The sequence below is a fragment of the Artibeus jamaicensis genome, unplaced genomic scaffold (genome assembly GCF_021234435.1).
Source record: "Artibeus jamaicensis isolate MK-2021 breed Jamaican fruit bat unplaced genomic scaffold, CSHL_Jam_final contig_373, whole genome shotgun sequence".
Taxonomy (NCBI): Eukaryota; Metazoa; Chordata; class Mammalia; order Chiroptera; family Phyllostomidae; genus Artibeus; species Artibeus jamaicensis.
Window position 1 is genome coordinate 262937 of NW_026521807.1, and position 15644 is coordinate 278580.

At 41.3% G+C, this 15644-nt stretch overlaps 1 protein-coding gene across 1 annotated transcript in view; it reads right to left on the bottom strand.

Annotated features, from left to right (window-relative positions):
- Positions 1-10017: 10017 nt before the first annotated feature.
- The window catches only part of ANKRD31 (ankyrin repeat domain 31), a 137438-nt gene continuing 131811 nt past the window's right edge, over positions 10018-15644 (bottom strand). The window contains exon 25 of the mRNA XM_053664472.1: positions 10018-10163. Coding sequence (XP_053520447.1) covers positions 10018-10163 — 146 coding nt within the window. The remainder of the gene's footprint in view (positions 10164-15644) is intronic.

Sequence of the window (15644 nt, forward strand, 5' to 3'; positions counted from 1 at the left end):
GAGGACCCTGGGGCTCAAAGGGATCAAGAAACTTGCCCAGGTCAAACAGCAAACCAGCTGTAGAACTGGTGGGAAACACACTGGTCTTGATATTCCTTATTCAGTAATTTTCCCACCAAATGACGTGGCCTCCTGGGTCAGCCTTCCAGTACTGATCATGTTGTCCTGGCCCAAGGAAAACATGTGGCAAACAGGGTAACCCTGTAAGAAAAGGAAAGCTTCCCTAAAATCCATGAGACTCCCCAACTGGAGCTGTGGTAAACCATGTCTGGACACCTAATTGGTTTCACCAACCTTTTCAAGGATTTTCAAGTGTACGGAAGGTCTTCTCTGGCCTTCAGAGACATCATAGGACCCAGTGGCCTTCTGCAGTGCTCAGCTGGTTATCTTAAGGAGATGAGGGTTGAAGGCACACAGAGACATTGGTAAGAACTTGAGGGGAAACTGACTGCAAAAGACAAGAAATTACATCACAAGACAGTAAGCAGCAGAAACTAACAGTTGAAGCTTGGTGTCTAATCTCACCAGTGTGGAGTCACGCACAGATGACCAGATCTTGGCATGCTTTCTGAATTTTCTGATTAGAGCTGGTAACTATGGCTAGCAGCTGGAAGCAAACAGGAAGTCTAGCCTGGGGCTGTCTAATGACTGAATGCGTTTCCCTGGATTTTCTTTTACTTAGCATGCTCCGTAGTCAAGGTACATTTAAGGAGGAATTGCTTTCGTGTCTAGTGTTAGTCACCAGATTCTCACTTGTGCAGAGTGCTACACTGGTTGCTATGGGAGAATACAAAATATAAAAGACAGCCCGTGACCATGAAGATAATCGCATCTAATTTAGGAGACGCAAGACATATAGATTAGAAATGATGTGCATGGGCCTGCAGTGGAATTCCTAAGCAGTTTGTTATCCCCCAGTTGGCTATTTAGATGCGAAGTCTCAAAACCAGGCCCTCCCCGCTCCCCTCTTCAAAACCATAGCCTGCCCACCTCCATAGCACCTTTTAGCCGTTCGTCCTGATAGGTGGTCATTCTGACATTTATCACTATCTGAAATTAAATCGTTTGCCATTTACTATAGACATACTCTAGACATAATATCCTCGGCAACACGGAATTTGTCATGTTGCTGTATTCCTAGTACCTAAAACAATGTTGGACACTTATTAGGTTCTCATTAAATACTAGTTAAGTAAATGAAGTATTTATTAATCAACAGAGAATGGGCTAAGATAATTTGGATTAATGTAGCGTTTTCTACATTTGCCTTACATAGATAAAACTTATCTAGACACCTGTCAAAAAATTCCTTGGAGATTCTGAGTCAGTAAGCCTGGAGTGAGGCCCAAGAATCTGTATTTTTAAGAGGCACCCTGGGTGATTCTTTCAATGGGGCAGCATAGGACACACCAGATTAATACAGCGAATGATGGCGGGTGGGAGAGAAATGTGAAGTGAGATGAGCAGCTTCCAGAGCTGAGTGGCCACTCACTGGAATCATCTATAAAAAATGCCGACACACAGATGCAGACTCCAGAACAATGGAAGTAGAGTCTCAGGGGGTGGGCATGGGTTGGGGCCAGGTTTTAAAGCTCATCAGGAGGTGCTAATGTGCGGCCAAGGCTCTATGCCCCCGGGGATCAGAGATCTGCAGAAGTATTTTAGCAGAGCTCTGAGTACTGCTGGGCTGTGCTCCAATGGCTTCTAGTTTCTTGTGTTCCTCAGCTGGAACCCTTCTGGTCTGGAAGGGATATGTACAGGGAATTATACAAAAAGCCAACTTGGGGAGAATGATAGTCACTTTCACCGCTGTAAAAAAAAAATGGGTTGTTTAAAGCAACAATGCAATATAATCTCTTGTGCTGCATGGCTATCATGCAGCCGCTTCTCACGAGAGAATAAGGGGAGCCTGGGCAACTTCTCACGATATCAGCAACATATACTCATCTATTAGCAACCCGCATGTGCCAGCCACTGGGCTGCTTGCTTCACACAGATGATCTCATCTGATCCTCACACACATCTTATGAGGAAGGTATGTGCCTTGGGAACTCTATTTATAGACATGGAATGTGACCTAGGCAGGGTCACCAGGTTCCATGACTAGTGAGTGAGGGAGCCAGGACGTCAGCCTAGAGCCCTTGCTCATATCCACTGTCCTACACCGCCTGAACCCAGGCGGGGTCTGAAGGGAACATCACCAAGAGAAGTCCCTGTGGGAGAGGCTGTGCCCACTCATGTCCGAGCCGTTTGCTGGGCTGTGCTCCAACTCCTTCCCTGTCACCATCGGGCCTTCAGGGAAGCCTGCGCCTCCTGCACGATCACTGGGGCGTGTGGTGCTTCCAGGAAAGGTCCGGGTGGGGTGAGGTTAGCATGAGGCAGAGGCATGGGGGTGAGGGCGACGATCAGGGACCAAGCTGACCAGCAGGAGATGGAATTTTTCATAGAAAAGCGGTACAATGGGAGAGCATGACTCTATTCTTGGGGAAATGTGGGAAAAAGTGGAGCAAAGGGGGTACTGACAGTGGTGAGGTCCCTCGGCCTTCGCGCTATACGTTGACTGAGGGGCTCAAGTCACTCGTCTCGGCTTCTAAAGGGAAAGAAGGGCCACGGCTCCAGACTGCTCAGCGCCCCCTGGGCTTGCGGCCTGCACGTACGATCAGTCGTGGCACAGAGCTGGGCTCTTCCAAACGTAACTGACTGCTCCTTTATTTATCCTGGATATCTCTTTGGGAGTGCGGGCACCAAGGACCAGTGTTTTCTTAAACTTCTTCATTTCCATCACCAGCATATCTTTCGGGAACATTTTTAAACAAAGAAACAGTTTTGTTTTGTTCTGTTTCATCCCTACACGACTAATAATGTGTGGGCAACAAGGAACAGAAGAGCCGCGCCGAGACGCCGCTGCGGGGTGGCGGGCGAGGCTGCCCCACCGGCTGCGCACGCGCCTCACCTCTTCCTTCTCTCCAGCTTGGCAGGGACATGACCCGGCTTCCTATCTCAGCCAGGTATCTTGTGAACATCTCAAGACAGGAATGTTAGCTGCTTTTACCTTCAGAAGTACCACTATTTACATTATAGCTTCAAAGGCCTGCATCTACCGTCACTATTTTAAAGACCCTGGCAAAGTAGCCAAAGTGAAAGAATGAGAATTTACAAGTACGTCCGAGGAATTTACAGGTGAACCGGGCAGCCTGCACTTGGGGACCGAGGCAAGTGGATCTGACAAGGCCTCAAATTCTGTTCCTCTTATTTACGTGGGAAAAGAATTAGGGATGTGGGAACATTATGATCAAGTTTAAGCAGAAACTTACCACATTTCTTGGCTTTTACGTATTTAAGAAAGATATGCTCCTTGTTTCCTTTTGTGTAGGCTTCAAAAAAAATGAGATGAAGAAAGTAAAAGAGAGGAAGGCGAACGAAACAAGCGCAGGGGTTACGCGCTGTTAGCCCTCATAATACCGAAAATCCCCAAAGACTTAAAATCCAGGTCCTATGGACACATGCATTCACCTACAAACACCAGGACAGTCCCTGTGAAAACTGAGTTAGGGCAATATCCCATATGAATAAGTATTACTCATTCTTTTCACCTGGAACTCCCTAGACTGAAAAAGAGCAAGGCCAAGAGCAGATACCAATGCGTTCACACCGAAACTCACCCGGCGAAGACATCTACATGCCATTTTCCACCAGCGAGTTGCTCCGTCTTCCCTGCCTGTCAGTCACCAAAGTGGGCAAACACTGATTCCCTCAGAATGTTTACATGGAAGGAGCCAGTAGAGTCACCATCACTCAGAATGATGTTGACGTTGTTTTCAACATTTAACATTTATTTTCAGGCATATATTTTGGTTGAGAGAGAGAAAATACAGGGTACTTCAGAGTGTGATCCTGAAGCTATTTTACCAGGTTCGAATCCCAGCTCTACCACTTGGTAGCTGTGTGATTTTGGGCCAAGTTACTTCATCCTGTACCTCCATTTCCTCACCTGAAAACAGCAGTAATATTTTTTACTTCACAGGTATGGCCAGGATGAAACCAGTTCATACACTGAAAGTGCTTATAACAATGACTGGTATATATTTAGTGCTCAACCCCTTCCCCTCACACACAGGGTGTGTGTTTGTGTTTCTTTACTGGCAATCTGGAGTCTGCACAGGTAACGGCTGTCTGTCACATGGGGATGCACGTCCCTCAGCTAATCAAGGTAGCCCACTTCCCCAGTTAGTGACTGATTGAGGAAGAGGCAGATGGTGCAATTCTGAGACACTGGCTAATTTTCCAGAGTGATGGTGATGTTTGGGAAAGGTTTCTTCCCAAAAGATGTACATTGGGGAAAAATGTTTCTTTTCTTTTTCTAATGATGCTATTTCTGCATGTACACCTGCCTGTAACAGCAGAGCCATCTTGGCACTGTGACGAGAGCTGGAAGAAAGATGAAAACACAGTGACATTGTTGAGCAGAATTAACCAACCCTGAAGTTCCTACCTCTGGACTTCTGTGAAATAATGACTTTTCCTTATTGCTAAATTCATTTTGAGTAGGGTTTTCTGTTATTGTACTTCAAGACACTCGAACTAATACTTCTTGAGCATCTACTATGTTCAAGATATTTTATAGGAAATACAAAATGTAAAACCCTAAATGTGATCATGACACGCTTTCCAGCTGCTCGGGGGAGAGGAAACTAATAACGCCAAGCAGTAAACACCAGGTGCTTGGGTTGAGGTGGTCTGAGAAGGCAACTCCGGAGGTCACACATGAAGACGGGGTGAAAGAATAAGGAGAACATGGATGGGCAGGGAGGAGGAGAACATCCCAGGTAGTATAAACGAAAGCAAGGGGGATTTAAAGATGTATTAGTCTGCTAGGGCCACCATGACAAAATACCACAAACCGGGTGGCTTAAGCAACAGAAAGTCATTTCCCACAGTTCTGGAGGGTAGAAGTCCAAGATCAAGGAGTCAGCAGGCTTGATTTCGTTCTGAGGCTTCTCTCCTTGGTTTTCTGTATCCTAGAGGTGTTGAAGAAGTTAGTTTTATAGGAAGGATGCAAATATCAGGTAGAAGACTAGGTTATTAGATATTCCTTATATGGCTTCGAGGGTTTCATTTAGAACCCAGAATAGGCAAAACATCTAGCAAACCACCCGGTCTCCTCACAGGTGTGATCTGGGTGGGGTAATGTAAGCAGCTCCCTGTACCTCAACCCTAGCTGGAGGGGACCCTTCTGCTGTGCAGCGTGGGCAACACTCAGCATGCCTGGGGCACTGGGTGTCATGTCAGTGTCCAGTGGGAATATACAACTTTAAACAGCCTCGGAAAATTAAATTTAAGAATTTGATCACTACAATGAAAACTTAGAATTGCAAGATTTCTTATAAATTTTTTTCTTATAAATTTAGAATGTGTGACTTTTATAAATTATAATCACTAAATAAAACATGCTTTTAAAGTTTTTTCTTTTGTAAATTGTATTTTCTTGATTATGCTATCATAGTTGTCCCAATTTCTCTCCCTCCCCCCCCAGGCTCCCCACTCCCTCACGCAAGCCCCACACCATTGTCCACGTCCATGGGTCATGCATACATGTTCTTTGGCTACTATATTCCCTGTGTTGTACTTTACACCCCCAAGACTATTCTGTAATGAGCAATTTGTACTTCTTATCCTTTCACCTATTTTGCCCATTCCCCTGTCCCCCCTCCCATCTGGCAACCATCAAAACGTTCTTTGTATCTATAATTCTGTTTCTGTTCTGCTTGTTTGTTTTTTCTTTAGTTTTTAATTTAATCTTTATTTTTTCCATTACCATTTAGTCCCATAATACCGCTCCCCCCAGCAGTCCCCACACTGTTGTCCACGTCCATGAGCCTTTTTTCCTTTTTGCTCAGTCCCTCCACCCCCTACACCCACACCAGCTGTCATCCTGCTCTCCATCTATGAGTCTGTCCCCATTTTTGCTTGTTCACTCAATTCTAAATGTGAGTGAAATATGGTATTTGTTTTACTTTTAGATGCAATTGTTAATAGATACGTATTTATTGACATTATATTGTTTATATTTTTTATCTTCTTTTTAACAAAGACCCTTTAACATTTTATATAATACTGGTTTGGTGATGATGAACTCCTTTAGCTTTTTCTGATTTGGGATGCTCTTTATCTGCCCTCCAATTATTAATGATTGCTTTGCTGGGTACAGTAATCTTGGTTGTAGGTCCTTGCTTTTCATCACTTTGAATATTTCTTGCCAATTCCTTCTAGCCTGCAAAGTTTCCTTTGAGAAATCAGCTGAAAGTCTTATGGGAACTCCCTTGCAAGTGACTAACTGCTTTTCTTTTGCTGCTCTTAAGACTCTCTTTGTCTTTAACCATTGGCATTTTAAGTATGGTGTGTGTTGGTGTGGGGCTCTTTGGGTTTATCTTGTTTGGGATTCTCTTCTTCCTGGACTTGTATGTCTATTTCCTCCACTAAGGGAAGTTTTCTGTCATCAGTTTTTCAAATAATTTCCAATTTCTTGCTCTCTCTCTTTTCCTTCTGTCACCCCCATGATGTGAATGTCGGTACACTTAAAGTTGTCCCAAAGGCTTCTTACATTATCCTCATTTCTTTGAATTCTTTTTTCTTCTTGCTGTTCAAATTTTTTTTTGCTTCCTTATATTCCAGATTTAATTCTCAGCTTCACGCACTCTACTATTGATTTCCTGTAAATTGTTCTTTATTTCAGTTAATGTATCCTTCATTTCCAACTGGATTTTTTTATGCTGCTGAGGCTCTAAGTTCCTTGAGCATCCTTATAACCAGTGTTTTGAACTAAGCATCTCGTAACTTGCTTGTCTCCTATTTTCTTTAGTTCTTTTTTCTGGAGTTTTGTTCTGGTCTTTCATTTGAGCCATGTTTGTCTCCTCACTCTAGCAGCCTCCCTGTGCTTGTTACTATGTATTAGGTAGGGCCGTTATGTCTACCTAAATTATATTATACCTACTATACTATGTCTACCTAATTATATGTCTACCACACTTGGTAGAGTGGCCTAATATAGCAGGTGTCCTGTAGGTCCTGTGGCACAGCCTCACCTTTTACCCAAGCTGGGTACTTGAGATGTGCCCACTCTGTGGGCTGTGTACATTCTCATGTTGTAATTAAGCTTTGATTGCTATTGGCATGTCCAAGGTCAGTTACCAACTGTGTCCTATCCAGGGTTACACAGCATAAGCTACAAAGCAATCTGACAATGGCTGCTACTTGTGCTGGGCTTGTAGGTGCCCAGGTGAGGCCAAGCTTGAATCAACACTACCACTACTAGTGCTGGGCCTAGAGCAACTTAGTTAGAAGTGTGACTCTTGCTGAAGCCAGATGCTGCTTGTTTGAGAGAATTTAGGAAAATCTGAAACATGGGCCAAGACAAGCCATTTCCATTTGTATGGAAAAGCCACTGAAAACAGCTTGAGTGTGCCTGGAATTTGGGTGGGGCAAGTCCACAGGAAATCACCACTATGGGGCAAGTAGTGTAAGCCAGATATGGCACCCACCTGCTGGCTCTGTGGCTCCGTGTGGGGAGGGTTCATAAAAGGAATAGTGGCCTCTGCCAGCACTTCTGTCTAGGAGAAAGCTTTCCCCCAGTGCTTGCTCTGATGCCAGACAATTCAGTTCCTCCCTGTATGTCTCTGGTACTTTTCAATCTGCTGCCCCCATGCTGGAGCTCAGAGGGAGTAAGTCTTAGTAAGTCCGTGTATGGACCCTTTAAGAGGTACTGCCAGGGAGTCCAGCAGTTTCTGTCTTCCATAGTCTCAATCTCCACTGGTTTTTACAGCCAGGAGTTATGGCAACTTCCTTTCCTGGCACTGGAACCCTGGGCTGGGGCTAGGGCGGCTGGGACCCTTCGCTCCCAAGATATCCATCCCAATTTTTATGCACTACACATGGGTGTGGGACCAGCCTGTTCCATGCCTCCCCCTCCCCTTCCAGTCTCAGTGCAGCTTCTTCTTTAATTCTGTAATTGTAGGATTTCCACTTAGCTTTGATGGTTCTATAGTTTAGTTGTAATTTTGATGTGGTTGTGTGAGGAGGCAAGCCGTGTTTACCTATGCCACCATCTTGACTAGAAGTCCTATTCTTTAAACATTTTTTAAAATTACAAATGTGCTTTTTTTAAGTTTAAAGTAAACTGCAAAAGTATACTTCCACCAGTGATTATTAAGTATAAATTGGCAGTTACAAAATAGTAAAGAGGATATAAAGTACAGCACAGGGTATATAGCCAATAATATTGTAACAACTATGTATGTTGCCACGTGGGTACCAGCCTTATTGAGATGATCAATTCATAGTTGTATAAATACCTAATCACTATGTTGTACTCCTAAAACTATTATAATATTGAATGTCAACTGTAACTAAAAAATAAATTTTAAAAATATCTCTAGGGACTGTCAGTGCATAACTTTATTTGCAGTCTTCCAGAACTTTTACTCAACAGGGCCCAGCCCCAACAGACACTTAGGCAAATACTCATTCACATAAAATATATACAGCATATGTAACATATGTATATTTATATAGCTATATATTATACATGCACTCACAGGCATATCATTTTTGTTTATTTAAAACAGCCAGTATCTGTACTAAGCATTTTCTAACAATTTGCCTTTTTTCCCACCTATATGTATAATTTTCATGTTAGTACATATAGTCCCTACGGGCCCATGTTTTAAATATCTCCTTAAATAATAAAAGCTGAACAGAATACCTCATGTAGAGTATCCAAGAATGTTTTTAGAAAAATTAGGAGAATCTAAGACAATTATGATGGAATAATAATTTTTTTTTCAATTGTCAAACATTATAACTTGAAGGGGCATTATATCCTGATTATATGCTGAACATTTTCACGGGGCTTTCAAAAGAAGAAAAATAAAATGATCTAATATAATAATGTCTTTATACTTTTATTAATAGGCTAATCTTTCCAGGTGCTTTCTTTTCAGATATTTACAATACTTTATCTGACTAGAAAAAACACACACATAATACCAGTTTCAAAATTTGCCAAAGGGTACATGTAGTTAAAAGTCTTCCTTTCCCCCTAGTTCCTCAGTTCCATAATTTTTCTCCTTACAGGTAGTTTTTAATGATAAAGACATTTAAAATTCTATGCATTTAAAATAAGAAATATCAAACAAAAACAACACTGTATCTCCTCTCCCCCCTCCTCAAAATTTTAGTACTCGCTACAGTAGTTTTCATTGCAACTTTGACTTCTCTACCCAGTGAGAAGGAAGGGACAGAGTTAGTCCACAGAAGCAAGCAGCTTATTTGGGAGTCTGGGGTGATGATTAACAAGTGAAGAATAACACAGCAATCAAAGGGTTAAGACAGGCCCCTGGGAAAACATATAATGCTCTTGAATATATCTCTTTAAAAAACCTTCATGAAAATGTAGTGAAAATCACAGATGAAGTAATTCTATTTAGAATAATTGGCTCCCAAGTCAACACTTAATTCATTTTTTTCTAAGACTCAGCACAGTTACAATTCTAGCTATGCAAATTTTATTAAACCTAAAATAAACCTGAAATAATTTTAAATTTTTATTTCAAGATAAATTTCAGAGTAAATGGGGAAAGGTATTAGGACTCTAAGTTCTTGTCTGAAGCAGATTCACTTTATGCAGGCCTTCATCACTCTTGTTTGTATCCTTACTTCCCTTAAGGAATAACTGTTATTTACACTAAAGTAGAGGTGTTTAGTGAAAGAATTAGTTTTAAATTTACATTAGTAAAAAGAAAGCCAAAGAGTCAAAATGGTTTGCTTCAAAATTGACTTTATTTGAATGGCAAAAAATTATTCATCTTGCTTCAGTAGTTGAAAACTTATGTTTTTTCTTACAATAATAAACACACATCATAAGTGCGGGTTAAAACAGGCCCACCAGATTGCAAAGATCAGATATGAACATCAGTTAATAATGTAAACTAATACCTAATACATTATTAAGAAAAGAAGGCTTTAGAATGTTAGCTCCTCACATTCCACATAGAACTTCCAGTGTTGATCCATAATATGGCATGGGAGAAATTCTTGATCACTGATTAATAGTATCTCATTTATTTGTAGATAATGTGGTATGCTTTGCATTGACTGTCCAGAAGTTCCTGTTAAAATAAGTGTCAACAAATTAAAAGCTGTCTTTTAAAAATAAGATTTAAATTTACTTATTGCAAATCCTAGTAAGTCTATGAGCACACATAATAGGCTTTTTGACCAGGTCATTCTTCACTCACTCCACTTTCTGTACCTGAGATAAGCTGTAAATCAGCATCGGCTGATCTTGGTGGGAAGAAGCCTGTTTGCAGTCTAAGACTCACTGATCCTGAAAGTGGTTTCTTCAACCTCCCTGACAGTCACAGAGATTCCTTTTTCAGAGGGCTGCATGAGCTCCACATAGTTCAGCACACTGAATCTTATTCCACATAGAGTACCAATATGAGCATAAATTCTGCCAAGCAGTTTCGGTTCGACATACCACAGAGCCTTTGTTCACAATTCTAAACAATACTAATGTTGACATAATTACACATCTGTGTGGGTATCTGGTGTTTTTGATGCCCAGTAGCCCTTAATCCTTCTCATGCTGACTCCACTCTGATTTGCCCCTGGAAAACCAACCTTTTCCTCACACTTGGCCCATATGGTTCCAGTGGAATTTAGATCTAAGCCAATCAGTGAACAGGCATTGACTCAGGGATGAAAACATGACCCATTCAGAGTGAAGTGAGATGCAAGAAATCTTTGCTGAGTCTTCTGGGAAAGAATTCCATATTCTTCCCTTCTGAACTTGAACCTGGAGGCATGTAGCTCTGGGATAGAGGAGAGGCTGTTAGGGTGGAGCTGACAAACAGAAAGCAAGAAAACTGAGTACCAGCCACACTGTTTGAAATCTGGCTTGAGCCTGAAGACCTCTTCCTGGTTTCTCATACATGTATGAGTCAACAACATTCCTTTCTGTGGGGGAGGAGGGCTAAGCCAGTCTGATTTGGGTTCTAAAGTGTCGCAACATGAAGAATCTTAACTTTTTTATACATGGTCCATAACTAAACATAAAAATTCCCTTATAGCAGCCCCCTTTTTCTGTAGACTTTCTGCAACAAGGTATCCCACAAAAGTTGGAGGTGAGGAGCATTCTTTTTTCAGAAAAAAAAAAGCCAAAGAAATAAGGCTTTAAATATTACTTTAAATTAATTTTATTAAGGTTAGCTTAGCTTCATCACAGCAAGGATAGGCCTTATGCACAAAAACCTACTGTCTCTTTCCAAAGAGTGAGCCTTCCCATAAAAGTCGGAGCCTACATAAAGGCACTTGTAAGAGAGGGCTGGCAGCGCCCAATGAGCTTCACCTCATTTGTGACAAGAAATCAGCACAATGGTATTCACATAAGATCACCAACAGCCCTGGCTGGGGTAGCTCAGTGGATTGAGCATGGGCCTGTGAAGCAAAGGATCGCAGTTTGATTCCCAGTTGGGGCACATGCCTGGGTTGCAGGCCAGTTCCCACCAGGGGTCACATGAGAGGCAACCATACACTGATATTTCTCTCCCTCTCCCCTTCCCTTCTAAAGATAAATAAATAAAATCTTAAAAAAAAGAGATCACCAACAAAACTACATACTGGTAGGCAGCAGCTTTAGAGGAAGCAACCTGCCTGTTTTCCCAACTGAAATGCTGGGTATAGAGTGGTCCAGACTCAGGATGCTTGAAATACTACAATGAAATTGTTTGGAAAACTGCACTTTCGGATGAATATTTGTTAACCTAGTAACTCCTAGAATTAAATTTTCAATAAAGCAATGCTAATGTTAACTATATTTTCATTTTGCCTTTTCATTCCCATCATTCATCTCTGTCAAATGAAAAAATACCACATACGTGAAATCTTTCTGTAAAATTGTGAAGTGTTATTCACTCACTTTGCACTCTGTCTTTGCTCAGAGATGAACCTGGGCTCTCTCTCCGTTTAAGACTGTAATGAATTAAGAGAAGGAGACCATTTTAGGCCTACCTCCTCTTTTTTTTAGCAGGGCTATTTTATCACTGAGGTCAGTAGTGTGTGATGGTTTTGCTCTACTCTATGTTTCTCAACAGGTCAGCCATGATATACCCACGGGACTTAACTGGTTGATATTCTAGCTAGTAGCCATGCACCTGGCTTCTCTTTCAAAGGGACAGAGGGCATGGCTAAACTCCCATCTCCATCTCCACTCAAGTTTACTGTCAGCATAATACACTGCTCAATTTTGAACAGTCACAGGACTGTGGGAAAACTTCAATCAGCTCCTCAGTAGCCATTTCCTGGGGAAATCCATGGAAAATGGCCTGGGGATATGCGTATCACATCACGAAACATAGTATTAAGACCATCTTCTGCTCATTAGAGAATGGCTTTCCTTCCATAATGATCAGACTGACAGGGAAAGAAGACCATTTCTTACAATACAGCTGTGCTCCTCACCTTTACCTCTCATCTTCTGCTGCCTCTCTTCTCCTCTACCACCCTCACTGCACTAGGCATCTCTGAACTGAATCCGCCAGGGCATTCACTGCTGCCCATTTCATTCCAGCCAGTGTTGCCCTATACTATCTACTTTACCAGGATCCTGCACCTTTGGCTGAGCACAGCTTTTAGCTCCCAATTTTCTTTGTTGTCCACAAGAAAATTCCCAACATATCTGCAGGGTTGGAATGAGGGAAACAAAACAAAAACACACATATACAGAAAACTGAGCTAAACAGAGTAATCCCCAGGTAAGGAAATGTAAGAATACAGCAAATTAATGTCAAACTTATGATTCCAGCTTGAACTAAATTTTAGTTAACTGTACAACTGCTATGTTATTTTATCACATAACAGTACAAGCTTCAAAATTATTCGAATCATTCCAGGCAAATAACATTAAGCAAAATTAGAGCCAAAGAACCTCACTACCTTTTCTTCTTTTTCTGAAGTTCAGCAAACCTTTGGCGATTATTTATATGTGTGTGTGTGTGTGTGTGTTTCCACCTGAAAGCATGAATACTGGTATGTAATAATGTTTTAAAAATTACTTGCCTTTTCTTTACTTAAACATGAAACATATTCAGGCAGTATACCTACTTTAAATAAGTGAAAATATATTGTGTGTTCTATATACTGGTTTTCTGAGAAATAAATAAGCTGTGACACTGTAGCTAAGGGCACAATTCTAGAATCAAGATTCTTTTCTACAGACCCTAGTCTGGGCTCACTCTATAGCATATTCTGGGATATCTCCTCTGGCTTCAAGGCTTAGGCAGCTGAGCTTTTAATGTTTTATCTGTGTAAATGCTCCAATGCTGCCTGTAGGAATGGTCTTTACCCACCTTCCCCTCCTGCCCAGGTAAGCAATGGTAACAACCCGGCATGTACCGTATCCTTCTGTAAGTTCTTTAAGTGCTGTGATAATAGTATCACACAGCTGCCCGATACTGTTCAATATTTTAATCCTTGCACAACCATGTGAGGTAAGAAAGGGAAAGAATCTAATTAGTTGGAAAACTGAGATTTAGGTTTTATTTTTTATTTAATAATTAATTTATAGTGTTCAGTATACTCACTGTTACTTAACAGGTGACACAAAATAGAGACACTTACTTAAATATAAAAGAAAAGTGAACAAAAGTTTCCCCACCAATCCAGCCTATGCTCTTACTCCAACCCTATTGCTCCCACCGAGCTTTGGGCCAGTCGGGAGAGATGGGACAGGTAAAGGGCCCAAGAGAAGGGCACACTCGGAAGATTTGCCTCCAGACTGAAAGCTCCCAAACACTGAAGTTTTGCTTCCCTTCTAGCCCTGATAGTCACGTTAGGGGTGGGGCACTGGGAGGGGATAAAGCAGCAAGATTCACACATCACTTATAAAATGTACTTTTAATAGATAATTTTACTTGGAGTCCATAAATAATTGTCATTGTTCCATGGAAAGATCTTAGAAAAACTAGGTTGTTGGAATCGGCATAAATAGGAACTGACAGGTAAGACACTGTGACACCAGAAACATATACACACACATAGACATAAGCAGCCTGACCATAATGACTATTTTTTCCAGTCCTCACTGAGGAAGGATTAAGTGCAACAGCACTTGAACATCTAGTTCTGCTTAAGGGGCGAGGCATCTCCTGGCTCTTGAGCCTGAAAGAAACAAGGAGGACTAAGAAGATTAAACGAGAAGCTCTATCACTGAAAGAATTTTTGTGTTTGAGAAATTAGAACCCTGGTAGTAATTTAATCCCTTCATTGGTCAAGTAATGATCATCTTCTTTGCAATGATACCACAGACATCTACTTGTAGCTTTTCACAAAGAATTTTTCCATCAGGAACTGTGAAGACAAGCAATCTACTCCACAGAGGGACAGAAACCTCCTCCCTTTAATTTTCACTTAAAAAAGTTTTCTTTTTTAATTTATTAATTTTTAGTGAGACAAAGGAATGGGGGAAAGAGAGAGAGAGAGAAACATTGATTTGTTATTCTACATATTTACGCATTCATTGGTTGCTTCTGGTAAGTGCCCTGACAGGGGACTGAACTCACATCCTTAGTGTGCTGGGATGATGCTCTAACCAACTGAGTTACCTGGGCAAGGCTTAATGTTCACTTTTACTTGAGGTAGATTTCCCTAGGCAAAATACCTCTAAGATCTGTAAACAAAGTTTGTAAACAGAAGCATATTTAGCAGACCAGTACAACTAAGAAAATAGCTATGTATGTGGATGTTTGGCTCTTCTTGTCCCTCATCTTCAACAAGTGCACACTAAGAAGTCACTCTGCTTATGCACAAACTAGATCTTAGTATCACCAAATATTCAATATTCTGCATAACTATACTTAAACTGAATTGCTAGATTCATTACCAGGCAAAAGCATGGGCTCGTACAACCATTCATGTTACCTAGTTGTCCAAATTAGCACTTCCAGTGACAAGTTATTTATTTTTTAATGTATTTTATTGATTATGCCATTACAGTTATCCTATTTCCCCCATTTATTCCCCTCCGCCCTGCATACCCCTCCCCCACCATCCCCCACCTTTAGTTTATGACCACATGTCTCAAGTTCTTTAGGTTCTATATTTCCCATACTTTTCTTGCCCTCCCCCCTATCTATTTTCTACCTACCATCTATGCTACTTATTCTCTGTACCTTCTCCTCCTCCCACTCCCCTGTTGCTAACCCCCTGTGTGATTGCTGTTTCTATGTTTCCGCTCCTGATCTAGCTGTCCTCTTAGTTTGCTTTTGTTTTAGGTGTGGTTGTTAATAACTGTGAGTTTGCTGTCCTTTCACTGTTCATGTTTCTTTATCTTCTTTTTCTTAGATAAGTCCCTTTAACATTTCATATAATAAGGGCTTGGTTATGATGAACTCCTTGAACTTGACCTTATCTGAGAAGCACTTTATCTGTCCTTCCATTCTAAATGAAAGCTTTGCTGGATAGAGTTATCTCGGTTGTAGGTCTTTAGATTTCATGACTTGGAATACTTCTTTCCAGCCCCTTCTTCCCTGTAAGATCTCTTTTGAGAAATCAGCTGACAGTCTGATGGGAACTCCTTTGTAGGTGACTGT